The 26,851-nt window shown below is 36.7% G+C and overlaps 1 protein-coding gene across 2 annotated transcripts in view; it reads left to right on the forward strand.

Annotated features, from left to right (window-relative positions):
• LOC128211311 (uncharacterized) overlaps positions 1-26,851 on the forward strand; it is a 50,851-nt gene that overhangs the window by 5,840 nt on the left and 18,160 nt on the right. The window contains exons 1-7 of one of the 2 annotated variants that reach the window (XM_052915965.1): positions 3,672-3,775; positions 7,393-7,562; positions 16,892-16,980; positions 22,586-22,726; positions 23,044-23,236; positions 23,728-24,396; positions 25,004-25,288. In XM_052915965.1, the coding sequence (XP_052771925.1) occupies positions 7,422-7,562; positions 16,892-16,980; positions 22,586-22,726; positions 23,044-23,236; positions 23,728-24,396; positions 25,004-25,288 (1,518 nt within the window). In that variant the 5' untranslated portion in view covers positions 3,672-3,775; positions 7,393-7,421. Of the gene's footprint in view, positions 1-3,671; positions 3,776-7,392; positions 7,563-16,891; positions 16,981-22,585; positions 22,727-23,043; positions 23,237-23,727; positions 24,397-25,003; positions 25,289-26,851 lie in introns of those variants that run through there. The other variant, XM_052915964.1, reaches the window with a different exon arrangement.

Consider the following 26,851-nt stretch of genomic DNA (forward strand, 5'->3'; position numbering starts at 1 on the left):
AATATAAAGAAAAAAACTTTCAGTCTCGGCAAAATTCTAGGTACGGGCGCAAAAAAAATGAAGGGCTTTTTTTGCATTTCGGAAAACAGAAATTTGACAACTGATCAATTTGTTGTGGCCTTAGTATAGGTCATTGTTCATTTGAAGGTCCGTATGAAAATAAATCTTTCAAGTTTGGCACAGCAAGAATAATATTATATTCATATTGACCTCCAAATAAAATTAATGATGCCATGTATTAGGGTTAAAATTATTTTGTTAATTCTTTAATTGCCTTATTAACAGCAAGTTGTTTTTATCTTTTAAAAATGAGTAAGAAACGGCAAATGAAATACTATGCCCTGTACATGTATATTAAGTATTTTGCCATATATACACATGACTTGTTCATTTACATGAGTAACTCTTCCAGTGTACTTCTGTAGCACTTAATTATTTCCAGTGCAAATGCTATTAAAAGCAACTGGTAGTTTTCTATAAAGTCTCATTGTAACTCACATCAAATATTCAGCCAAACGAAAAATAGTTACAATTTTAATATAAACTACTTCATCGGTGATGAATAAACCAATAAGTACAGCAAATAAAACGTTGATCAATATGAAAATTAAACATAGAATATTTTAAAAAATACAGTATTACTGACATGCTATATGGACCAAAAATGATTTCTACTGTTGACATAATTTAATGACATCAATGTGTAATATGTAACATCAGGCAAATACAATGGATTTAGAAAAAAGGAAACAACAACAGCTTAATATTGTAATTTAAAGTAATAGTTATATATTACAATTATGTGAAATAAAAATTATCTCATTACAAACACCTTAACACTGAACAAGAATAACTTTTTATACTGTAAATATTTTATTAGACAAGCATGCCCTAATAGCTGCGCTGCGTAGGAGAGGTCTTTTCCTGACTCTGTTATTAGATTCTGCGACCCTAACTAAAAAATTAAACAAATGCAGTTTGCCCTGAAGAAAAGCATCTGTTTATGGAGCACCTGCTCAGGCTGCTTACGTGCAATTAAACACATCGTCACCTTGATGCAATAACTCAATAACTGCATATAGAAATAAAGGCAGATTTTAAGTTCTTGCACTAAGGTGACAACATACCCTAAAATGACACCACTTATTTGTCAGTAACAGAGCAAACTTTTTTCATTCTTGTGCATTAATGTATTGAAGCTATGTGTTCAGTGGACTATTTTATTGTCTTACACACAAGGGGGTGTACACTACCAACAACACATTTTTTTCCAAATACGTGCTGCCTTCACGGGAGTGATTGCGTCATTGCTGTAAATCAAGGGGATGTATTCCGCGGTAGCCAACGCGGTGGTATGTGTATCTGTTGCTACCGCATACGACGCAGTGTTCTCAATAAGAACCGGCTGCCGGCCAAAATGGACGGTTCAAATGGCAATAGGGCCGGTTCAAATTTGGAAAACTAAATGAATTTTCAGTAGAATAAGTAGAAGCTGGTTGTTTACTATTTGAGACGGTTAAACCAAAACTTATTGAGAACCCTGCGACGTCCGATTACATGCGTGCAGCATATCGCGAGGATGCGGCTTACCTTAACAGATGCTGTGGGTAGAAATAGGAGATCGTAAATTGTACCATGCTCGCAAAACGGCTTTTAGCCAATTGCTATGGTAAACAATCTCATCCCAGGCCACACTTGATTATTTGCAACGTCCCTTATAGCGTTGACTCAACGCATTTGGAAGCGTGGCAAATTATAGAAATGAACGCAGTGTGCGATATGCTTATATCGCTGGGTAAGGAAAAATATATAATAAAAAATACCATCCGCGGTAAGGAAGAATCATGGTGATTAGCAAAATCGGCCAAAAGCAAGTGGTTGGTAGATTACCAGTGTCCCTTCCTAATTGGTAATGTAACTGACAGCTTCTGTTGATAAACATACAGATGGATTCAATAGCTAATGAACATTATAATCCAATTCTTACAAGGTAATGTTATATTTTGTTGTTGTTGTTTTTTTTTGTTGATGAATAATTCACTTTTTTTTAGACAGACTTCCACTTCCAGCTGATACAGCTATTTTACCAGACACTGTTTTGCACTTGTATGTGGAACCCTGGAGAAATTTCTCTTATCAGACAGTACTTTATGTTCAATCACATTGATCACAATCAATAAAGTGATGTGGGCTGGAAGTTGATGGAAGTATCAATACTTCAGAGGATTTAATGTATGGCTGAAATGAAAATCCTGCTGTTGTAACTGCATGGATAGAGATGCAACATACCTTGGTATTGATATTCTAGAAGTTTATAACAGATGAAAGTTCATGCTATTGTAGATAATTACAAATAAAAAGGGTGACATTTGGATGACATTGAAATGCAAGTTGTCACTAATCCTGCCATCATTATCTCATCACCATCATCATCATCATCGTCATCATCATCATCATCATCATCATCATCATCATCATCATCATCCATCATCCATCATCCATCATCCATCATCATCATCATCATTTTGTTTTTTCAAGAAAGGTAGTCCAAATTGTTACATCTGCATAATATTCAATTTTGAAGATGGTTAAAGGGGCTGTACTCTGTATGATAAAATAGCGGGGAAAAAAGAAAATTGACGAAAACTGACATAAACTTGGCATCGATGTGTACAATGCATTGAAACTTACTAACTGAAGTACCACATAGTTAACAATTTATTTAAGTTTAGCAGTTATTTTGTACTTTTCCATTAAAAAAGATTACTGGGTATGTCTACCAGGTAGAATTAATTCCTTATGCGTGATTGGCTAGTCGGTGTTATCACATGATATTACCGAGGCAGGTGTATAGCTTGATCATGTCACCCAATTAGAATAAGCCTTTGTAGCTCAGTAGATACGACGCTGGACTGCAATTATGGCGACACAAGTTTGAACCCGGTCTCCGACACAATTTATTTTTTACATTTTGGTACTTTTTTTACAATTATGATATCAAAGCGTAACACATTCTATTAGATAATTGTCCTGAGATTTGTTACAGAAAAAAACTTTTTTGGGTGCCAATCTGGTTTACAGTCCCTTTAAGTTTCTACAACATTCTGCAGCCTTTGAATGTAAAGTACAATGAATGTTAATTTATGTTAACCATGCAACTTGAATGGGCAGCAGTTCTGCAGGGAAAAGTCCAGAGATTGACTCCCAGCTCTAAGCTATCTGACATGCTGACAGCTTGTGCTCCCTCTGCTGATAAACCATCAGGCAGAAGAGAAAAGTTGTTTTGCTTGATAGACGATATTTCCTGGACTGAGTCATATGGTATGATATTGACCACAGCTATTAATGTAGGATTGTATTTTCTTTATGTTGAAGCATTTCATCTATACGTCTTTCTAGTGCTTGTGGTTTTCGAGTATTTCTAGATGTATGCATAACAAAAATAACATGTTTCATTTATGTGTGACTTGTCTGATATTGATACTAAACTAGAGTAAACAAAGGATAGTAATTGTTTGTGCCTTATAATCTAGAATATTTATGAAAAATTGAAGGGATTTTTCTCATCATAAAATCAGCAAGCCAGGCAACAGGCAAGTCTGTTTTGAAATCCCTGTGCCTTCCAGGAGCGTATGTTTTGTGATTCATATTCTTTGTGAAGGCAGGTATTCATACAATTTTGTTTTGTGAAAGCTGCACAGTGGGATCAATTTGGATTTCTGATCGTCAAGTTGATTTTTCAACATCAGTGTGTGTAAGATTTTATAGCTCAGAGGTATGAATTAATATTTTACGTGAATATTTCATGGTTGAAGGGTCATGAAAGTTATCACTCAGAAACCTGTTGAATATCATTTTCAGCAGATATTTTTTGTAGTGTATGTCAAGGACATGTACTTTATGTTGTGATTTCTACAAATAACAGATCTACTTTTGCCATGATATTGCTTTAAAAACATTTCCTAAATTTAAATGACTCATATTTGAGACCTGGCTATTCGTCCATGTTCGAGTAAAAAGACAGAAAAATAATATGCATTTCATGAATGAATGAAGAAATTAGCCCACGTTTTAATGATTGACATGGTATTAATATGCATATATGTATAAAAAAAAACAGATGTATAATTAATACTTCATGTTGACATTATAATAATTGCAAGTGTAGAAATAATGACAGGACTCATCTAAAAAATTGTGGTAATAATGATGAATTCTCAAAGTGGTTATGCGTCATACATTCATAATATACGTTTATGCTTGACATTAATGAACCCTTACCACAATTTCTTAGCCGGTGGCTTGTTAACAATACTTATGACTAGGCAGGGAGAATTAATCTCCTGATTTTTGGAGTCCTGGCAGTGGTGTTTGTTTGGACTTTCAAGTTCTCACAGCATTCTTAGAGTAAATTGGTTGTACCCCAGGTATATATTATTTAATGGCTAGAATTTCTTCTCCATGTTTAACCTTGGTGCATCATTAATGAGCTCACGCGGGGTATCAAGTTCTTATATCTGTTGTATGTTGAAACAATCTTGAAATCTGTGAGCTATTGCTGTTAACTTATTTAGCAAGATCTTCAGAGTACATTTTGGACTCCATTGTCAAGAATTCTTTGACAAAAAATGTAATGAAGAAAAAACACTTAATGCTATCCAACGAGAACATAGCAGATTAGTCAGGTTGCAGACAGGGTTTGTGTGTTAGGGAAACGTCCTGTGAGATTGGGTTTCCTTCTTTATCTAATGAAAACAGTGACTGTATAGTTGTCAAGGTTAGATGCACAAGGTCCATGATCATAATTGTGGCATATTGAGAGGCCCTGATAGAATATATTATGTAGATTAACTTGTTTGAAAGGCATTGGCATTTACCTGTCACTTGACCACTGAATATTAAAATTAGTTGTGTATAAAGTTACTATGAGGGCTTCAAATATTTGTATCAGTGATGGGTTAAATACAGCTCATCCAGGAGACTGTCCTCATCCTTGTAACAATATTGGGGTGTCCCTTTATTTCAAACTTTATTTATTTTACAACAAATGTGAAGAAATTTATATTATCTTTTGTGAAGTCACTCTCTATGGCATTGGAGAACCTGAAGAAAAACTGTTTGTCTAGGTGACCACCAACCAAACTCAGATGCTGCTCCTAATTCAGGGAATTGGACCCATGAAGCTTTGGTGAGAGTGCGCTAACCACTGCGCTATAATCGGACAACCGGGGAAGCCTTGGGGAGAATGAGTGCTCTAAGCAAGAAGTGAGTGTGCTAACCAGACAACCCAGAACACCTTGGCGAGGAGCAGGTGCACTAGCCACTGCGCTAACCACTGAGAAACTGGGATGCTTTGGTGAAAAGGAATGCTATAATCCAGAAGCGAGTAACCGCACAACTCGGGATGACTTTTTGAGAAGCGAGTTTGCTTACCAGACAAACATATTGAAACAAAGTCTTGGTGTATTTGGTAAAATGTCATGCAAGGGTATAAGGGTATGAATTTGTCTAGTTTTGCTGCAGTACCCATGCCCACTTGTTTGGCTTGGTCACCACCAGCCAACCAACCAACCAACCTTGCATGTGCCCAAGTTGGGCATCTAACCTGTGCCCTAGTTGGGAATCTAACCTGCGCCAATTTCTTAAAAAGATTGTGAGGGGAATATTCCGGGAAGAGGGACAGCATGGCTCAAACCCGGGTCCTCTGGGTCTGTAGTCAGTCAGGGAATATTGACTACCCTCTTGCATACATTTTTGGTTATTCTAAACACTAAAAATTCTAAAGTTAAAAAACACAAACTGTCGCTTATAGTCAAGTGAGTTAAACAAAATTATGTACCAAAATTACGGTATACAAAAGTTTTTCTGCATCAATATTTTGAGCCTTTAAAATCGGCAAACTTTGTGCTTGCTGGAATTTATAATAATGTTCATGAAATGAAAAGGTTCGAAAATTATAATTAATTATATTTGTTCACCACTGGTTACTTTTGTGGCATTTTATTCAAATAATTGTGTCTGAAATTTGGAAATTGAGAAAACGGCATGTTTTTTACATGGACGAAAATCAATCACATGTTTTGTAAGAGTAACCCAAGATATGATATGTGCCAATTTTTTATTGTGATATTTTGGAATTAACAAAGATTTTGATGAAAGTTTAAAAAAACTTGCCGTAACTACAAACTTAATCGGAACAAGAAGTGTTCATAAAGCCTAATTCAACCTGTTGCTTATCATTTCATTTCTTAAAATAAACACATAACACCGACAATGCACCTTCAAGTTAATAGTGCTTAAAAAACAATGTAAAATTGCCATTAGAGTTGGCATTCAATCTATGTTCATGTTACATTTCCAATTGCAGACTGTAATGTTATGCCCAGCTATCTTTTCTGTTGGAATTATTTGTTTTTTCCGTAACCATTTCCTCCGAACCCTATAATTGCCTGTAAACTGTGGTGAAAGATATTGAACAAATGGTTGCACAGGTGTAAAATCAAACATGTTTTCCAGATAACTGACATCTTAGAGTGAAATTCTGATGATTAGCAGGATAAAAATAGATCATTATAAATAAACCCTAATGATGGTTTCCAGTTCATTCAAATGGAATGTGAACAATCAGCGATGTTGTAATGTTTGTCATTGATTGCCAAAATGTCTTAAATATCAACCTTCTTTCTTCATATGCTGATAAGCCTTTCTAAGCTTATTAATTTATTGTCTTAATAACATGACTTGTTGATCTCCCTGTATTTGTCCGCCCCCTCACTGCTCTTATCAGATCACTTTCCCCCTGCCAAGGTCACAAATCAATGTCTTATTACATATTCCCTTCTGTATTTCATGTGGGTGTTTTCTGATGAATTTGGGGCTGATATTTGGCCTTCTTCCCAATGTATTTTGTTTATTTTTTCCCATATATGTGAAAATAATGCTGTTTATTATTTCATTTGAAAATTGGACCCAAAACTGATTTTGCATGGAAGACTTGATGTATACATAAAGAAACAAACTTATAACATTCATTGTCTTTTCTTTCTATTTTCAAAGCACTCTAGCTTAAGTTGCAATTTTAGTCAAATTGACACATCATTTCCCAATCAGAACAGCTCTGACCCCATTCCCAAAATGATGGGGAAAAAACTGCACTACTCTATCTTCATCCTCTGTATCAAGGTCTCAGTATGTTTAAAACAGCCACATGATGTAAAATGGATGCTTACTGCTCTCCTTTCAGTCTGCATAGTTCTTGGTGTCAAGATCATATATAACACTGCCCTTTCTATATTTCAGGTATAAAGGGAACCTCCACTTTCCCAAGATCTTGCATTTACAACACTGCCAACTGTATAATGTACTTAACAGTGTGTCCTTCTTGTATTTCAGGTGTAAGGTGAACCCCGTGCTGTTTCGCCATGCAGGCCCCTCCCAACTTCCAGCCCCAGAATGTGAACCATGGCACTAAACTCCCGCCAGCCAAGCGGTCACGTTACAGGAAGTTTGACATCTACCGAGATGTTACACAGTTCACCTTTGTCGACAATCATGCCATACAGGTATTTATTGAAGTATTTAAGTGAAGGGACTCTAAGGTGACAGTTCTTTAATCATTTATACTTTCACACCTCCAAATCTTCATTGTAATTTTTATCGACTGTCTTTTTTAGCTCACCTAATTTGAAGTGCTTTAGGTAAGCTAGTGTGATCAGTCTATGTCTGGCATCCAGTGTCCGTCATGCCTCGTGCGTCGCCAACAATTGCTTTAAACAATATCTTCTCCTAAACCTCTTGGACAATTTTGATGAAACTTCGCAGAGATGTTCTTTGTGTGGTGCCCTTTCAAAATTGTGTAAAGAATTCCATGCAAAACTCTTGTTGCCATAAGAACCAAAAGGAAAACTTTTAAAATCTTCTTGTCCAAAACCGTGAGGCCTAGAGCTTAGATATTTAGTGTGTAACATTGTCCAGTGGTCCTCTACAAAGTTCAAATGAAGCCTCTGGTGTTGAAATTGACCCTGCCCTGGGTGTCACCATTCTATTTTACATATAGATTGTCATAAACATTTGGGTCCAGACCCTTGATATGTGGTATGTAGCATCATATGATGGCCCCCTACCAAGTTAATATTATGATCCTGGTTCAAATCTGGCCCCTCTCTTGTCGTCACAAGATTTCTATAGACTTATTTATGATAGACTTTGGAAATCTTCTAATCTCAAACCACAAGTCCTAGCCCTTTGATAATTTTATGTATCATCATATGATGGCCCTCTACCCAGTTTGTACAAATTATGCCCCAGGGGTCAAAGCTGACACAACCCTTTTTGACATACTTACTTATTTTTGAAGCTACACCAATGTAATTTGGACCATGTATGCTGTTTTCAAAACAAATCTCAATGTTGTCCTCATATTACATTAACTGTGACCTTTTGACCTACCTTTTATTATTGAAGTGGCAGCAATGAAATTGGGTCCACATGTACAGTTACGTAAACAAATATCAATGTTGTCCTCAGATGACCTTGACTGTGACCTTTTGACCTACTTTCTTATTTTTGAAGCTACAGCATGGAAATTTGGATCATGTGTACAGTTTTGAAAACAAAAATTTAGCTTAGATAGTTGTGTAACATTGTCTTATGGTCCTCTGTCAAGATTGTTCAAATTATGCTCCTAGGTTACATAGAGATATAAAGGGAAAACGTCTTGTCTGAAACTGAAAGGCCTAGAGCATAGCTATTTGGTGTGTATCTCTGTCTAGTGGTAACAAAGTTTTAAAACTTTCACTCATGTGAGCAACTGAGGGCCATCGTGACCCTCTTATTGATAGTAATGTTAATAATAATCTCTTTTGTATTGTTTTACAAAGATAGGCTAATGTATTGCTCAATTTGCTCCTTTCCCATGTAGAAATAATTGTTTGTGAAAATAAACTGGCCTTTGGGAAGGACCCCAGTCATTGACCAAACCTGTTACTGCTTGAATCCATATAAGACAAGTAGGTCATTCAAGAATGACATATGTAATCATTACAATAAGATCGGCCAGTGGTAGTGTGATATACAGAAAAATGCGTAAGTATAAAACCATTGCATCCATTTAGGCTCCAGAGTACTGTGAAATCATTAATGTTCATGGGGCATTAATGTTCGTGGTTTTCGTGGGTTGGGTGATCCACGAATTCAAGATCCCACGAAATATAGGCCCTTAAATCACATTTTCAATTGCCTTGTTACGTACATACTCTAGTATATTATTTACAGAGGTCGCAGTACAGTGTTAAAACCTGTCTCACTGTATAACTTACGACCATTATTCTGTTAATATATTATAACTGCCTTTAACAAATAATGAACCAAATCAATTAAATGTGTTTTATGCAGCAAATGACAGTTATAAGCACGTGTTTAAACGTGTGCTGTTAATGAAAATCTCCAAGTTTACAAGATGTGCGTGATGAGTGTCTGTACTCGATTTTTTTTATTTAATGAAATAATTAATCGATTACTAGTACATTGAAGGTTACTAAGCACCGAACGTGACAATATACGCACCTTTTCGGTGTTTTCACAGTTTGCAAAATCCTTAATTGGCATTCAATGGCTTCCCCTATCTGTATTTATGATCAGGGTACATCCTCTTTTATTACCATTATTTCCAATTAAATCGATAAGTGACATGGGTATATACACTAATTGGCATGTCGTACCACATTAGCGAGTGTCATAAACAGAGTGACGTAGAAGACGGAAATCACGGGCCAGCGCATGGATATTATGCAGACGATCTAGGACGATCGCATCTTCGATTATTTTTTTTCAAAAATGAAAATCCACGAATTCAAGTACCCACGAAATTGTTTTTTTTCGGCAAACCACGAAATTTCATGCCCACGAACATTAATGATTTCACAGTATTTGAGTCAAGATGGCCTTTAAAATGTTTTAGGGTATTTGACGTGTTAAAACTTAAAAACTTGTAAGTGCAAGTTTGCATTTCATAATATGATGGTTTACATTGAAATTCCATTAGAGTTCATCCTTTGACATGATTTTTATCAATAAACCAACAATTATCTCTTTTAGGTCAACTCCTATCTACACTGCCAAAAGTGCCTCTCAAAACAGAAAATTTCAAAAATCTGTTTGGTTCCCTGTACATATGGTTCACTTTCCAGGCTGAATATTGAGATGGCTTATCAGATATTTACATGATGAGAATTCCAAAGGAAAAATGCAGGAATAAATCTCTGGTATCTGATAAACAATGGAAGACTGCCATGGAGTAATGTCTAATAAACATTAATCTGCCCAATTAGATTTATTTTGATCAAACACAGTTGACTAGTGGTTGTCTGAGTGGTTCAGTGTTTTAGATGGTACTCTAATATTGGTCTGTATCTGTTAGATAATTTTCTATTATTCTTTGAAAAAAGTGAAGTAAAGGGGGAACAGGTTTCTTTTCATCATATGATAGCATTTTGTTGTGCAGGAACCGTTTGGTTCCATTGTGAAGAAAACGACTCATCCTGATTTTTTCCTGTTGTTTACGAAACCTTTGATTCTGTTTTCCACTGGTTCTGTTGAGCAGGAACCTTCTCGTCCTGTTGTGTAGGAAACTCCTAGTCCTGCTGTTTATATGGAAACTTCTGGTTCTGTTATGTAGGAAACTTCTGGCTCTCTTGTGTAGGAAACATCTGGTTCTTTTGTGTAGGAAACTTCTGGTCCTGTTGTGTAGGAAACTCCTGGTTCTGCTGTTTATGCAACTTCTGGTTCTGCTGTTTGTATGGAAATTTCTGGTTCTGCTGTTTATACAGAAACTTCTGGTTCTGCTGTTTGTATGGAAATTTCTGGTTCTGCTGTTTATACAGAAACTTCGGTTCGGTTATGTAGGAAACTTCTGGTTCTGCTGTTTATACAGAAACTTTGGTTCTGTTATGTAGGAAACTTCTGGTCCTGTTTGTAGGAAACTTTTGGTTCTGTTATGTAGGAAACTTCTGGTTCTGCTGTTTATACAGAAACTTTGGTTCTGTTATGTAGGAAACTTCTGGTCCTGTTTGTAGGAAACTTTTGGTTCTGTTATGTAAGAAACTTCTGGTTCTGTTTGTAGGAAACTTTTGGTTCTGCTGTGTAGGAAACTTTTGGTTCTGCTGTGTAGGAAACTTTTGGTTCTGCTATGTAGGAAACTTTTGGTTCTGTTATGCAGGAAACTTTTGGTTCTGTTTGTAGGAAACTTTTGGTTCTGTTTGTAGGAAACTTTTGGTTCTGCTGTGTAGGAAACTTTTGGTTCTGTTATGTAGGAAACTTTTGGTTCTGTTTGTAGGAAACTTTTGGTTCTGTTATGTAGGAAACTTTTGGTTCTGTTTGTAGGAAACTTTTGGTTCTGCTATGTAGGAAACTTTTGGTTCTGCTGTGTAGGAAATTCTGCTGTGTAGGAAACTTTCGGTTCTGCTGTGTAGGAAACTTCTGGTTCTGCTGTGTAGGAAACTTTGGGTTCTGCTGTGTAGGAAACTTCTGGTTCTGTTGTGTAGGAAACTTTTGGTTCTGCTGTGTAGGAAACTTTTGATTCTGCTGTGTAGGAAACTTTTGGTTCTGCTGTGTAGGAAACTTTTGGTTCTGCTGTGTAGGAAACTTTTGGTTCTGCTGTGTAGGAAACTTTTGGTTCTGTTGTGTAGGAAACTTCTGGTTCTGCTGTGTAGGAAACTTCTGGTTCTGCTGTGTAGGAAACTTTTGGTTCTGCTATGTAGGAAACTTTTGGTTCTGCTGTGTAGGAAACTTTTGGTTCTGCTGTGTAGGAAACTTTCGGTTCTGCTGTGTAGGAAACTTCTGGTTCTGTTGTGTAGGAAACTTTTGGTTCTGCTGTGTAGGAAACTTTTGGTTCTGCTGGGTAGGAAACTTTTGGTTCTGCTGTGTAAGAAACTTTCGGTTCTGCTGTGTAGGAAACTTCTGATTCTGTTGTGTAGGAAACTCCTAGTCCTGCTGTTTATATGGAAACTTCTGGTTCTGTTATGTAGGAAACTTCTGGTTCTGTTGTGTAGGAAACTTTTGGTTCTGCTGTGTAGGAAACTTTTGGTTCTGCTATGTAGGAAACTTTTGGTTCTGCTGTGTAGGAAACTTTTGGTTCTGCTGTGTAGGAAACTTTTGGTTCTGCTGTGTAGGAAACTTTTGGTTCTGCTGTGTAGGAAACGTTTGGTTCTGTTGTGTAGGAAACTTCTGGTTCTGCTGTGTAGGAAACTTCTGGTTCTGCTGTGTAGGAAACTTTTGGTTCTGCTATGTAGGAAACTTTTGGTTCTGCTGTGTAGGAAACTTTTGGTTCTGCTTTGTAGGAAACTTTCGGTTCTGCTGTGTAGGAAACTTCTGGTTCTGCTGTGTAGGAAACTTTTGGTTCTGCTGTGTAGGAAACTTTTGGTTCTGCTGTGTAGGAAACTTTTGGTTCTGCTGTGTAGGAAACTTTTGGTTCTGCTGTGTAAGAAACTTTCGGTTCTGCTGTGTAGGAAACTTCTGATTCTGTTGTGTAGGAAACTCCTAGTCCTGCTGTTTATATGGAAACTTCTGGTTCTGTTATGTAGGAAACTTCTGGTTCTGTTGTGTAGGAAACTTTTGGTTCTGCTGTGTAGGAAACTTTTGGTTCTGCTGTGTAGGAAACTTTTGGTTCTGCTGTGTAGGAAACTTTCGGTTCTGCTGTGTAGGAAACTTCTGGTTCTGTTGTGTAGGAAACTCCTAGTCCTGCTGTTTATATGGAAACTTCTGGTTCTGTTATGTAGGAAACTTCTGGTTCTGTTATGTAGGAAACTTCTGGTTCTGTTGTGTAGGAAACTTTTGGTTCTGCTGTGTAGGAAACTTCTGGTTCTGTTGTGTAGGAAACTTCTGGTTCTGTTATGTAGGAAACTTCTGGTCCTGTTTGTAGGAAACTTCTGGTTCTGCTGTTTACTGTGAAATCATTAATGTTCGTGGGGCATTAATGTTCGTGGTTTTCGTGGGTAAGGTGATCCACGAATTTAAGATCCCACGAAATATAGACCCTTTATTGACTTTTTCAACTGCCATGTTATGTACATACTAGTTTATTCGTTTCAAAAGTCGCAGTATACAGCGTTAATACATGTCTCACTGTATATTTTACTATCATGGTTTTGTTCTGCCTTTAACAAATAATAAACCAAATCAATTAAATGTGTTTTTATGAACCAAATGACAGAAGCACGTGTTTAAACGTGTGCTGTTAATGAAAATCTCCAGGTTTACAAGATGTGCGTGATGAGTGTCTGTACTTGATTTTTTTATTTAATGAAATAATCGATTACATTACAGGTTATTGAGCACCCAACGTTTCAGAACATTTACGCATATTATAAGACTTATACAAATGCCGTAATAGTCCCGACATGCCTTCTGAATGACAGTCAACTGTTGCAACCGTTGCAAAACTGTGTATTGTCAAAACTGATGATTGTTTTGATAAGGCTTGTCGCTGCGCGGATTAAAGCATGTCAGGCATAATTAATGCGTGTCGGTAATTATCCTTGCCAGCGGAAGGCACGACGGGTAAAGTGCGAACAAACAACTATACGGTATTACCATCTCAATAGTTCGCTCTATTGATGTTTTTCTAATGCCAGACAGCAGGTGTTTTTCACACCTTCGCACATTTGAAAAGATTTAATAGTGACAATAATGCTACTTTGCTAATGCACATTCCTTTATTATTTTTTTTAAAACAGTAAGATACAACAAAATGTTTTGTAAATAATCGAAACATTAAAATCATGAACAACGATTAATTGATATTTACCTCCTTTCCCGATTTTCCGTTGCCGTTATAACTCAATCCAGTTATAGTGCTGACTCACATCGAGTTTTTGTGAGTAGCGTCCCTTTTGTAAAAAAGTAAACACTCATGTTTGTTTTCAATTTATTTCTCAGTAATTCATTTTAAAGTAAACATTCAATATATTTCTGCGTGTGTTAACTCGCGTGATTTTACCTATGTCAGTTGTTCTCTTCGGTGACGCAGTACAGATACTTACTATTACCGCGTTCTGCCCCGGTCCGATATTTTTGACCTGAAAAGGACTTTGAAAAAAACAGATGAAATTCTAATAGCATAGAAAGGACGCAGACAATTTTTAAGACAAGAATTGGGGGTAAAAAAGTGCGTCCTATGCATGATATAATACGGTATGCACTAATTGCCATCTCGTACCACTTTAGCGAGTGTCATAAACCTTGTGACGTAGAAGGCGGAAATCACGGGCCAGCGCGTGGAGAATATGCAGATGATCTAGGGAGATCGCAGATTTGATTATTATTTTTTTCAAAAATAAAAACCACGAATTCAAGTACCCAACGAAATTGTATTTTTTCGGCAAACCACGAAATTTCATGCCAACAAATATAAATGATTTCACAGTATATGGAAACTTCTGGTCCTGTTATGTAGAAAACGTCTGGTTCTGCTGTTTATATAGAAATTTCTGTTTTTTCTGTTTATTTGGAAACTTCTGGTTATGTTATGTAGGAAACTTCTGGTTCTGCTGTTTATACAGAAACTTCTGGTTCTGTTATGTAGGAAACTTCTGGTCCTGTTTGTAGGAAACTTCTGGTTCTGCTGTTTATATGGAAACTTCTGGTTCTGTTGTGTAGGAAACTTCTGGTCCTGTTGTGTAGAAAACTTCTGGTCCTCTTGTGTATGCATCATCTGGTTCTGCTGTTTATACGGAAACTTCTGGTTCTGCTGTTTATACTGAAACTTCTGCTTCTGTTGTGTAGGAAACATCTGGTTCTGTTATGTAGGAAGCTTCTGGTCCTGTTGTGTATGCAACTTCTGGTTCTGCTGTTTATACGGAAACTTCTGGTCTGTAATACATAGGAAATTTCTGGTCCTGTTGGGTATGCAACTTCTGGTTCTGTTATGTAGGAAACTTTTGGTCCTGTTGGGTAGGAAACTTCTGAATCTGTTGTGTAGATCTTCTGGTTCTGTTATGTAGGAAATTTGCAGCCTGTTGTGTAGGAAACTTCTGGTTCTGTTGTGTAGGAAATTTGCAGCCTGTTGTGTAGGAAACTTGCTGCCTGTTGTGTAGGAAACTTCTGGTCCTGTTGGGTAGGAAACTTCTGAATATGTTGTGTAGGAAACTTCTGGTCCTGTTGTGTAGATCTTCTGGTTCTGTTGTGTAGGAAATTTGCAGCCTGTTGTGTAGGAAACTTTTGGTTCTGTTGTGTAGGAAATTTGCAGCCTGTTAGGTAGTAAACTTCTGAATCTGTTGTGTAGGAAACTTCTGGTCCTGTTGTGTAGGAAACTTCTGGTCATGTTATGTAGGAAACTTCTGGCCCTGTTGTGTAGGAAACTTTTGGATCTGATGTGTAGGAAACTTCTGGTCCTGTTGTGTAGGAAATTTGAAGCCTGTTGGGTAGGAAACTTCTGAATCTGTTGTGTAGGAAACTTCTGAATCTGTTGTGTAGGAAACTTCTGGTCCTGTTGTGTAGGAAACGTCTTGCCCTGTCTGGTAGGAAACTTTTGGATCTGTTGTGTAGGAAACTTCTGGTCCTGTTGTGTAGGAAACTTCTGGTGCTGTTGTGTAGGAAACTTCTGGTTCTGTTGTGTAGGAAACTTCTGGCCCTGTTGCATAGGAAACTTTTGGATCTATTGTGTAGGAAACTTCTGGTCCTGTTGTGCAGGAGACCTTTTATTTTGTTGTGTAAGAATTGGCTGGTTCTGTTGTGTAGGAAACTTCTGGTCCTGGGTTCTGCTGTGTAGGCAACATTCGATTCATTTGTGTAAGAATTATCTGGGTCTGGTATGATGGAAATGCTTTGTTGTTTTCTGTAGAAAACTTCTTTTGCTGTTGTGTAGGAAGGCTTTGGTTTTGTCGTGTAGAAAACCTGTTTGTTTCATTTTGTAGAACCACTAAACTTTGTTACAAGTGTAAGGAACCTTTCTTTCTGCTTAGTATGGATCCTTTGGTTCCTTTGTGTAGGATTCTCCTGGTTGTGTAGTGTAACAAATGTCTGATTCTGTAGTGGATAAACCTTTTAATTCTGTAGTGCAAAAAGGCAGATTCTGTAGTGTAGAAAAGTTCTGATACTGTTGTTAAGAAAATCTCCTGATTCTGTTTCAAAGGAAACTTCTGATGGAATCTCTTGATTCGGTGTAAGTAACTCCAGATTGTGTTGTGTAGAAAACTCATGATCCTGTTGTGTAATATTACTTATAGTTCTGTCAAGGAATTTTGATTATACTGTGCAGAGGATGCTTCTTTTATTAGATCAGCTCATTTTCATTGACTCTTTACATGTTGTGTAGTCTGAGAACTTCATAAATCAAAATGTACTTTAGTGTTTTAAGAGTTATTGCCTTTGTTTCCTTTACTTATTATGTCTGTGATAATGTTATTCTAGAGGACTTCACATAAAACTCATTAGATGAACCAATATTAACAATTTTCTAATGTTAAATGTTGTTTAATTGTAATAGCTCTTACAAATTATTAGCTTTGGAAAAGGTTCTTTGTACTCTTTAGTTAAATGTAAGTGCTTAACTCTTAATCTTTCTTTACTTATGTTTTCAAAAAGGTTTCCATCATATTATGTAATGTGAACAAAGGGCATTAATGTAGGAAAGTGAAGTTGAATTATCTTATGTTTATAAGAGAGGCGTTGAAGAGAGGCCTCTGTTAAAATTAACTATGAGGGAGAAATATGTGCAAATAATGCAAGGTATGATCATAAAGACCCTCCATTCAGACCTCTCCTCACTACATAATTATAAAGGCAGAATCTTTGTTTAATAAAAACGTTTGGGCAGTTTAATTTGCCAAGGGCACAGATGAAAATCTCAATAATTATTTTCTCTTGTCAAAACTATTTCAATTTCTTCCATTTGCAGGTATCACAGACGGACCATGCCAGTTTCAAGGACCTCATTTGGCACCTTGTCTACTATCCCAAGCTCAACTCCGACCTTGAGAAGGCAAGGTATGGTTTCAAAACATGGTTCTGACTTGTAACTTGTCATTAGAACTATTTTATTAAGGAAATTGTATTTTACAAAAACCTCTCCTTTCCGATGTATTAACACCAACCTCCAAGAGGGAGAGTATGGTTACAATGTAGCGCTGAATAATTGGATAGATTGCATACAGGATAATCGATGATGGAATCAGACTGAACTTGCAGAATCAATTATCATATCAGAGTCTGGTTGTCACTCACTAGTATTATTATACCACATTTTTGCCAAAAAATTGATGCTTGAAATAACATCTTTGAAGAGACATTTACAAGTTAACATATTATTCCTCTTGTGATGTTCAGGGGATATAAAATTCAGGATTTATCCTCTATCCTGGATATAGAGGCTCCAATCATTGTAAATATATTGTGACACAAAACATGTTGCGGTGATGCATTTTAATAAGAGTGTCTCTGAAATGACAAAATGTGTTCCTATGATGTATTTATGGTCTCTGAAATGCCTAGAACCTTTTTGGCCCCCTTGTTTCCAAACAAGAGCTCTTACCCTTGACCCAAAGTTTTTTGCTGCCCCGAACTATTTTTCAGGATTGACAATTATCAGCTGTTAGAACCCCTGGATGTAGTTGCCTGATTCATGGGTTGTTCCCCTGTCGGATGTATACATATTGTAGGGGAGAAAGAGTTGCAGGACATGTTCATTAGATTTGTAATCAATGAATCACTAGAACTTCATGTGCTAATATCATAACCAAATGAAATAAAAGGAATCCACTTCCTCATATAAAACATACATATTTTCATACAACATGCAATGAAAATGAGAATACCACTGATTGGATCAGTCATCTGTAAATCATGAAAATGGTACAAAGAAAATAGAAATGCTATATAGTCTAATGAATTATGTTTTATATTGGTATAATGAATTGTTTTATTGTGATAGAGATTCCTCATTATATATCTGCGTACCGGGGGGGGGGGGGGGGGGGGGGGTATATTTTCCACTGGAGATAGATATAGCTGATGCATCAGTTAATCAAAGAAGCTTATAGGTTTTCTGACATGATTTGCCAAGTCCTTCAATTAAAACATCTATCAACGGCAGCGAGCACAACCTACTTGAAATGTCTCAGTCTTCTCACATTGTATCATCATAAACTTATAACCAAAGCAAATTCAGATGTAATTCAATTGTTACATATATCATGGCTCATTGCTTTGGTTTCAATAAAAGGCTGTGTTTTCAAAATAAATAACTTGTGTTAAACTGATACACAATATTATTACAACAAACTTTTGTTATCTGTTTACAAATATTTTACCTCAACTTTGACCTTGACCTTGCAGTAGAACATACCTTGAAAGAAGAAAGATTGGTAACCTTAAGAAATATGGCATCTTTAAGATATTTTTTAGCTAGTTGGAATGTCAGAGCCTTGAAAAAAGAAAGATTGGTAACCTTAAGAAACATTGGCGTCTTTAAGATATTTTTTAGCTAGTTGGAATGTCAGAGCCTTGGTGTTTTGCATCAGGGTGCACTATCTCTGTAAGCTATAACTTAAGAAAAAACATTAAGATATGCACAAAACTTGGTGCACATAGCAAGGCCCATAACTGCATCTTACAAGTGTCACGTTAATTGCCCTTTGATTGACTGGAAGTGTTGGCACCCCCTTACTAGCTGTGCTCTTGTTTCTTTTGTATGGTATAAATCACAGGGTGCAAAATTATATGTAAAAAAATCTTTGATCACATTGCTGGAAACTTCATCAGAATGCTGATGTATATGTTAGCTGGTTGAAAGATTGATATGAAAGGATTATGTGCAGTCTGTGCATTTCTGATTGATTACTGATATGCAGCCTTGAAGCAAGAAATGTGGTACAGAGTTACCATGTTCATATTATGATTGCTCATTTTTCCCATGGTTAGGATATTGCTCTGTGATAAAAGTCATGATGGTGTTTTGTGTCCTTATTATAAACGCTATAACTTGACTGTGTTTTTTGGTCACTGTCCTGTCTGTCACTGTCCTGTCTGTCAGTGGTTGTGTTGTCATATTTCATGTCACTGTCCTGTCTGTCAGTGGTTGTGTTGTCATATTTCATGTCACTGTCTGTCTGTCAGTGGTTGTGTTGTCATATTTCATGTCATGTCCTGTATGTCAGTGGTTGTGTTGTCATATTTCATGTCACTGTCCTGTCTGTCAGTGCGCATGTCCTCATATTTCATGTCAGTGTTCTGTCTGTCAAGTGTTCATGTCCTCATATTTCATGTTGCTTTCATGTCTGTCAGTGTTCGTCTTGTCATATTTTATGTCATGGCTGTGTCTGTCAGCCTGCTTCACGTCAATCACTGCTGCGTCTGTTGATATTAATGCTAATGCTTGGTCAGTGGTTGTTCTTATTGTCATATTTCATGTCATTGTTGTGTCCGACAGTGTTTTTGTCATCTCTCAAACATGCTTTAACCGCATACAAAGAACATGTACCAGGGCAATAAAAGTAGACCCTATGTTTCTATACAAGATAGAAGAAGCGTTTTACAACCCCTATTGTTACAACAGCATGTTACATGTTTACATTGGTACTTGATTAATTTCAACTTTATTGTCTGATTTATTATCCCAGGACATAAATCAATGTCAGTGTCAGTGATTTTGCCACAAAATGTATTAACTGTAATCCTTCATATATTATTTTTGCAATATAGCAAAAATTTGCATTTTGCATGCATATTCTGCTTTCAGTTTGTCTTATTTTTTGAAGACAAAAATTCAAAGCTTTGTCATAGCATTCCGCTATCTATGTCATGAAAAAACTTATCTCTTGTCTGAGATGAATATTTACACTTAAAGACATTCATTGTCTTGAATAGATATATATTTGACTATTACAGACCAGCGGGCCAATTATATATATCATTAACGAGTTGTCCACATGTTATCTTTTGGTTACTTTGCTAATTAATATGAATTATTCCATTGATTGACCAACCAAACGACTTTTGGCTAACTTTGACCTACATTGTGTATCCAAGGAAATAATAACCAGCACCCAATTGTATAAAACTGGTTAAGATTTTGGTTTGGTCAAAGTTATCAAAAATGTTTATTGATTGGTCAATATTTATCCATTAATAACTACTAACCAATCAAATCTCTTTGATGAGTCAACTAGCCAAAAGATAACCGGTGAAAAACTTATTGAAGCTTTATACAATTGGCTGCAGTTGTATACATTGGCTGTAAGGGGCCATCTCATCAGGAATCCTTGGAGAGTTTTCAACTGTGGTACTTCACTGTTGCAAATGTTGAAACGGCCCCCAGAATATAAGTTTCTGATTTCACACTATTTAGTTAGCTATTTTTGTTCTGTCATCATTTCATCCATTGGTAAGCCCTGATTACTGGAGAGCAAGTGTTAAATTTGACATTTGACAGCTCATTAACCACTTTGTTGTGATAATGAGGAAGAGGCATAATGGTTCAAGATGAAACAGGGGGTTTACCAATGACATTTCCATGGTTGTCTGTCAGAGGGTCATCAAAGTTTACTAAAAACCTTAGAAAACAAACAAAAGTAGCTCTGAAAAGTTTCCAGCAGTGCAGCCAATGCCTTTTAAGCTTCATTATTCCTGATCAAGTTGATTACATAATTCCTTTAATTATTATTGCTCAATATTGTGTACTTGTTAAAAAACGCTATGGTATAAAATATTAATGAAACATTTTTTTCTTTGCGTATTGATCAGTCTCTCTTACAAATTCTGGAAACTAAAGAATGTGATAACTCAGCTCAATAAATTATGCATGTTGTCAATGCTGTTTTGTGATGACCAAAAAATCAAATTTTCAACTTTGAAGACGAAGAATTCTTAAAAATCACCATTTTTTCTCTGCAATATTACAGGATTCCATTTTTTTCTTGCATATTGAACTAGTTAGCAATACAAGATGATCATGTTTACATGATTAATTCAGCTTTAAAAGAATATGAAGAAGATTGAATGTAAGACAGTTTGCCAATAAAATTAATCTTGTATACACAGATTATTTGAAAAATGGCAGACATTTTTAGCAATGGCTTGCCAGAGATGGCATGACTTCTGTGGGTGTGGAAAAGTAATGTAACTTGGTGGAAATGAAGGCTAACATAGTGCAGTTTATTAGATAATGCTGGGGTTTTGTCAGATAGTTGGATGGTTGATGTTGGTTGCTTGATGGGATGTAAGATGTATCCTGGAATAGAAAGGTCGGGGATGGCAGCCCGGGGATGGCAACGTTGGCTGTTTTCTCTGGAATACTCACTTATGATGAATCAGATGTGATTGGAAATCACTGCTGCTTGTCAAAAAGCTTGTAAGGCAAAGTTTACAATGTATTTACAGAGAAATTGCAAACACAGACAGAAAATGTGATTTATTTATCAGAAATCAAAATAGAAGGTTTCAACCAAAAAAAATCAACGCAGCCACATCATGTTTGACTACCTGTAAATAGCTTATATATATGTATATATGTTTTACATGTAGCTTTTAAGGGGTAAACTTAGTGCAATGATGAGTGTGAATTATGTCTGACTTTTATGCAGAAGTCTATTTGGATTCACAGCTATAAATATTTTTTATTCAAGTCCTGTTGCTGATTTAAGACCCGCATACTTCAACTATGAGATGGAGTGGATATTTCCACTTCTAATGTTGGTGGTACATATGTTTTTGTTATACACATATTTACATAACATAACTCCTCTGACTTGATGATGTTTAACTGCTAGAGATGTATAAAACATTTGAAGTTGACTGCAAATATAATCAGCGAGTGGGCCTTTCCTTTTTGCTTTCAAGTTATGCATTTAAGAAGAGGATGTGTATAAGTGTTCACAGTTGATGAAAATATGGCCACATTTTTTAATACTTTTTCATATACTTATTATTTTCTATCCATCAGCATAGAGTGAAAAGTGAATTCCAGTATAATGTGGAAAAAAATGATTGAAGATCGAATTCCAACATGCCATCTCTAATTACAGAGGATGAAATTTTATGTATTTTCAGGACTTCTAAAAATGCCAGAATTCTTTAGATGGGTAAACATCATTAATAACACAATTTACTTTCAATGTCTAGACCATTCTTGAAATCTGGTGAAGATGTTCAGGATCTGAGAGTTTTTATCTCCTTTATTATCTCCTTGAAAAAGGGTATCATTCCGTCTTCTGAAGCAGACAAGGGAGACAGTCATAATTTGTATTAATAGAAAATACTGTATATAGAGTGACCTGTGTTATGTCCCTTACTCTCTTATGTTTAATAAAATGTTTAATGTATGTAAAAGGTTGATATGCCCAGTAGTAAAAATGCTATTTAATTTATTTAGGGTGTCTTACAAATCTGTGTTTATGAATACCAAAGGTAACAGGGATTATAATAACATTTTTTCTCAGATTATGTTCATTTATAGTAACAGGGCAACCACAAAATATTTCTGAAGTCATACATTAGTGAATGGTTTAGTGACTGCAGTTGTGGAAAGAGTAGTACTGTAAACACTTCCTAGAACTGTCTTTGCAGTTTTTATTTTTTACTATGTATTATTTTCTAGAGCCATATTCCGCTGGATGACGTCCAAGAACATGTACAATATTGACTTTAAGAACATCCAGAAAGGCTCCCCGGAGGAGGTGCTCACGTCCTTCAAGAACAAGAAAGGGACGTATGCCAGAATCTACGAGACTCTGTGTGGGTAAGTGAACAGAACCACGGTACATCATCCATCAAGGCTGTCTCTGTTCCAATTCTAGTTAAAATTTCTATCCAGTGGTTTATAAAAGGTTTCATAGAAAAATATTAACAAGCTATTGCCCTTAACAAAAAAAATGAAGTGTTATTGTAATAACAAGAGAAAAAAATATGTCCTTAATTGGATCAAACCCAGGATGTATCGTTCATGTCATGTAAGGCTTTTGGATGTGCCAGTATGGCTGACACCACACTCACATTGAAGTATTATACATCGTTCAAACTTAACACAAACCTAACTGCTATCCCGTGTTGTTTCAGCTACGCTGGTCTGTACTGCACTGTGTTGACTGGGTTTGCGAAGGGCCTGGACTACCGTCCGGGAGACAAGTTCAAGGGCACGGAGTACAACCACAGCTGGAACGCAGTGAACATTGATGAGAACTGGTACCTTGTTGACTCCCACTGGGCCACGCGATACCTCATTTCGGAGAAAAACCAGCCAGAAAACCTGGTATGCAATGGGAATTTCATGCATGATATGTGATCATTTTCTGAAAAAAACTAGCTGAAACATTTTGAATTTATATTCCCTTCACCCTTTTGTATTGTGTTTGACTAGATTTGGATTCCATAGGACATAGTACAAGTAAAGGAGCCTTTGTCATCTTGAAAATAGATCTAGCATGGTCCAGTGGTATCAGTGATAATGCTAGGTCCATATGTGTGTGTCATCTTGCTTACATTGTGTTCGGCTAAACATGTGTCATGTTGTTAAGCATTGTATTGCTTTTCTTCAAGGTTTGAAGCAAGGTTTGAATTGTTAAAAAACAAGTCATCTTATCCTTTTAAGTTTAAGTCTTGGGAGATTTGGCCTAGTCATCAATGCATTTTCAAGTTAAGGGCTGATTGTACAGACTTATGTTCGAAATTTCAAAGTATTTTTAACATTTTTTAGTGATACAAAACAATAGAAAAATGATGTCAGTATATATTCCATTGCAGGTGTATGAATACGATGACTTCTACTTTATGACTGACCCGGAGCAGCTGATCTACAGTCACTGGGCCCAGAAAGCAGAGTGGCAGATGTTGGCCCACCCACTCACCCTACAGGAGTTTGAAGAGCTCCCCCTTGTCAAGTCGTACTTTTTCAAATGCGGGATGTTCTTCATCTCCCACCAGAAAGGCGTCGTCCAGACTCGCAAGGGGAATATTTCAATCACAGTAGGATTTGTGAAGCCCACAAATTTTACGTACAAAATAGTCCTGGCGGAGAATGGTGACGAGATGTACCAAGGGAACAAACTGAAGAGTTACGGGCTCCAAGAGACACGCCACAATCAGGCTTCATTCACGCTGAGAGCCCCGAAAACTGGGTCCTTCTACCTGACCATCTTTGCCCAGCTTCTGACGGGAGATATCGGGGTGAAGAATGTCTTTACAGCAGCGGCAGAGTACAAGGTGAACGCTGATTCCCCTGCTCATGATGCGGTGCCCCTCCCTAACTGCTCTGATAGCAACTGGGGCCCAGGAATCCCCCTGGATCAGCTGGGAATCATCCCCTCGCAGAAGGATGCCGTTATCCCCACTCAAGAGGGAAAAGTGACTCTGGAGTTTCAGAAAACGAGACCCACATTCATACTGTGCAAGCTACGCCGACCTGGACTTAAGGTAAATGTTAGAACATTGTTCTTGTTTTTAAATATTATGTATAAACTTATTTTATATTGAGGATCATTATTTTGTTGTTTCCCTTTTAGCAATTCCATATCAGGAACACTTAGTTTATTCTAGGCAGATGATGGAAGTGTTTCAGGTCTCCCAATGATATATCTCCCAATGATAGGGAAACATCAGTCAGTTATATCTATCAACCAATGACATGAAGTACTTTCACCCATCAAATGACATGAAGTACTTTCACCCATCAAATGACATGAAGTACTTTCACCCATCAAATGACATGAAGTACTTTCACCCATCAAATGACATGAAGTACTTTCACCCATCAAATGACATGAAGTACTTTCACCCATCAAATGACATGAAGTACTTTCACCCATTAAATGACATGAAGTACTTTCACCCATCAAATGACATGAAGTACTTTCACCCATCAAATGACATGAAGTACTTTCACCCATCAAATGACATGAAGTACTTTCACCCATCATTTTAGGAAAATAACACACCAATTTCTCTTATTATGAGCTTATTTCTTTTAATTAATTTCACAGTGTAGATTTAGAATTCATCTATTCAGTGCGTGTTTTCACAGGAGGATGAGCTGGAGCGCTGTGTGGTCGAGGCTGACCAGGGAGACAGAATCGTCGTGACAGTGACCCTGCCCCACAAGGGCGAGTATGGATTCGAGGTATACGGCAACGACCCCAACAAAGATGGAGACACCTACACCCATGTGTGCCAGTACTTCCTGCACTATGCTCCTCCCAGCGAGCAGGCGAACGCCTTCTACCAGGAGACCCCTAGCAGGCAGTGTAACCTGCCGGACGGTTCCCAAGCTACACAGCAGAATAAGGGATACCAGCCTGATGCACAGCAGGTGAGAATTGTGGGAGTTGTTCCCCTTGTTGTTATTATTACTGAGTGAAAAATGTGAAATGTGTTATTGGTTTTATGAGCAAAATGCTTTGAACAATATGCAAGTTTTTCTTTTCATTCAAGACAATCTCTATTGGAAAATGGTCATCAGTTGGGAGTCCTGTTGATGTTTTTATTTAAATGTCATAACATTTTTTTAGAAACTCATTTTTTTAAAATTATGCTCTATGTAATAGTGTTTATTTTTGATTTCTGAACAATTCAGTGTATGGAGACCAAAAATAAATGCTATCTTTCTTAGGGACCCGTTCAGAATGCCCTTCAGATGCCACTATACTGACCGCATGCGTAAAATAAATGACTTAATGGAAATTTGTCAGTTGTTTACGTTACTAAATGGAAAGCTAGCAGTTGTAGACTTCTTAGTCAGAGCTCTTCTAAGTGATTAAATGTAAATCTGTCTGGCGATTTCAATTGGCAGAGGAAGGAGCCTGAACACTTATGTGGAGTAACGAGAAATATATATTCCATTAGACCCCATTCAAACTCATTTTGCGGATAATTTGCTTTGTAACAGATGGCTTGTGCTCTTTGGTTATCTTGGAAATTTAGAAACTTGCAAGGGGAAATACAATAATAAATGTCGCCCTAGAACTCCTGTCTATTTATTCCTTGAAAACTACTTGTTATTTTTGTTGAACTGGTGTAAAACACAAAATCTTTTGAGTGTTTGATATTTTGTTGCAGTACAAAGTTAATAGAACTTCTATTTGTTAAAAAATGAAATCAAAACAGACTAACAACTCACAATTATAGAAGGACTCTTAGACAGTATTCATGGCTTAAAGTAAGTTGAGATAATACATTTTATTTCTCCATGATTGAAAACTAAAGTAAAGATCTTCCCTGTATTAGCAGTCTAAGTTAAAAATCTTAGTTTTCTTGTTACTGGCATACCATGAACCTTTTTTTGCAATACAAGGCAAAAGTTTACGGAAGATGCATAGAAATTACTGTGATAAACTTGATGGTTTGGGGAGAAAGACAACACAACCAAGGTGAAATTGTTGGCAGTCTGCATGGCAGCGGCAGTTGCATGTGCCAGAATCCATGTACAGTTTGTACTGGGGAATATTGCAGCTGACAGTCTGGAACCAGAAAATTGTTAAAAAAAACCCTGTTGACTGATGCAGGTTGCAGATTCACTGTAATAGAAGACAAAAGTAGTCCTAATATTGGACATGGTGTCTTAAATGTTTTTGCATGGTGGTGGTGGGGGGGGGGGAATTAAAGTTGACAGAAATTAAAATGATAATAATTACATCTATTATTATCATCTTTATAAACAGAAGCACTTAATAGAGTAAATCATATATGTTGTATCATAGTTATGGAATGTCACTTTGTTTAAGATCTAATTCAACATGTTGAGTGATCGATAGTCAATAACAGAAGGACATACATCCGCAACCACTTGTTACTAATACCCACAGGTTTTCTACATGAACGGAAGCTACTGTTTTCCGCTTCAGGTTTTGCTAGGAGCATTTCTGACATTCCCAAT

Source organism: Mya arenaria, chromosome 12, assembly GCF_026914265.1.
Source record: "Mya arenaria isolate MELC-2E11 chromosome 12, ASM2691426v1".
NCBI lineage: Eukaryota > Metazoa > Mollusca > Bivalvia > Myida > Myidae > Mya > Mya arenaria.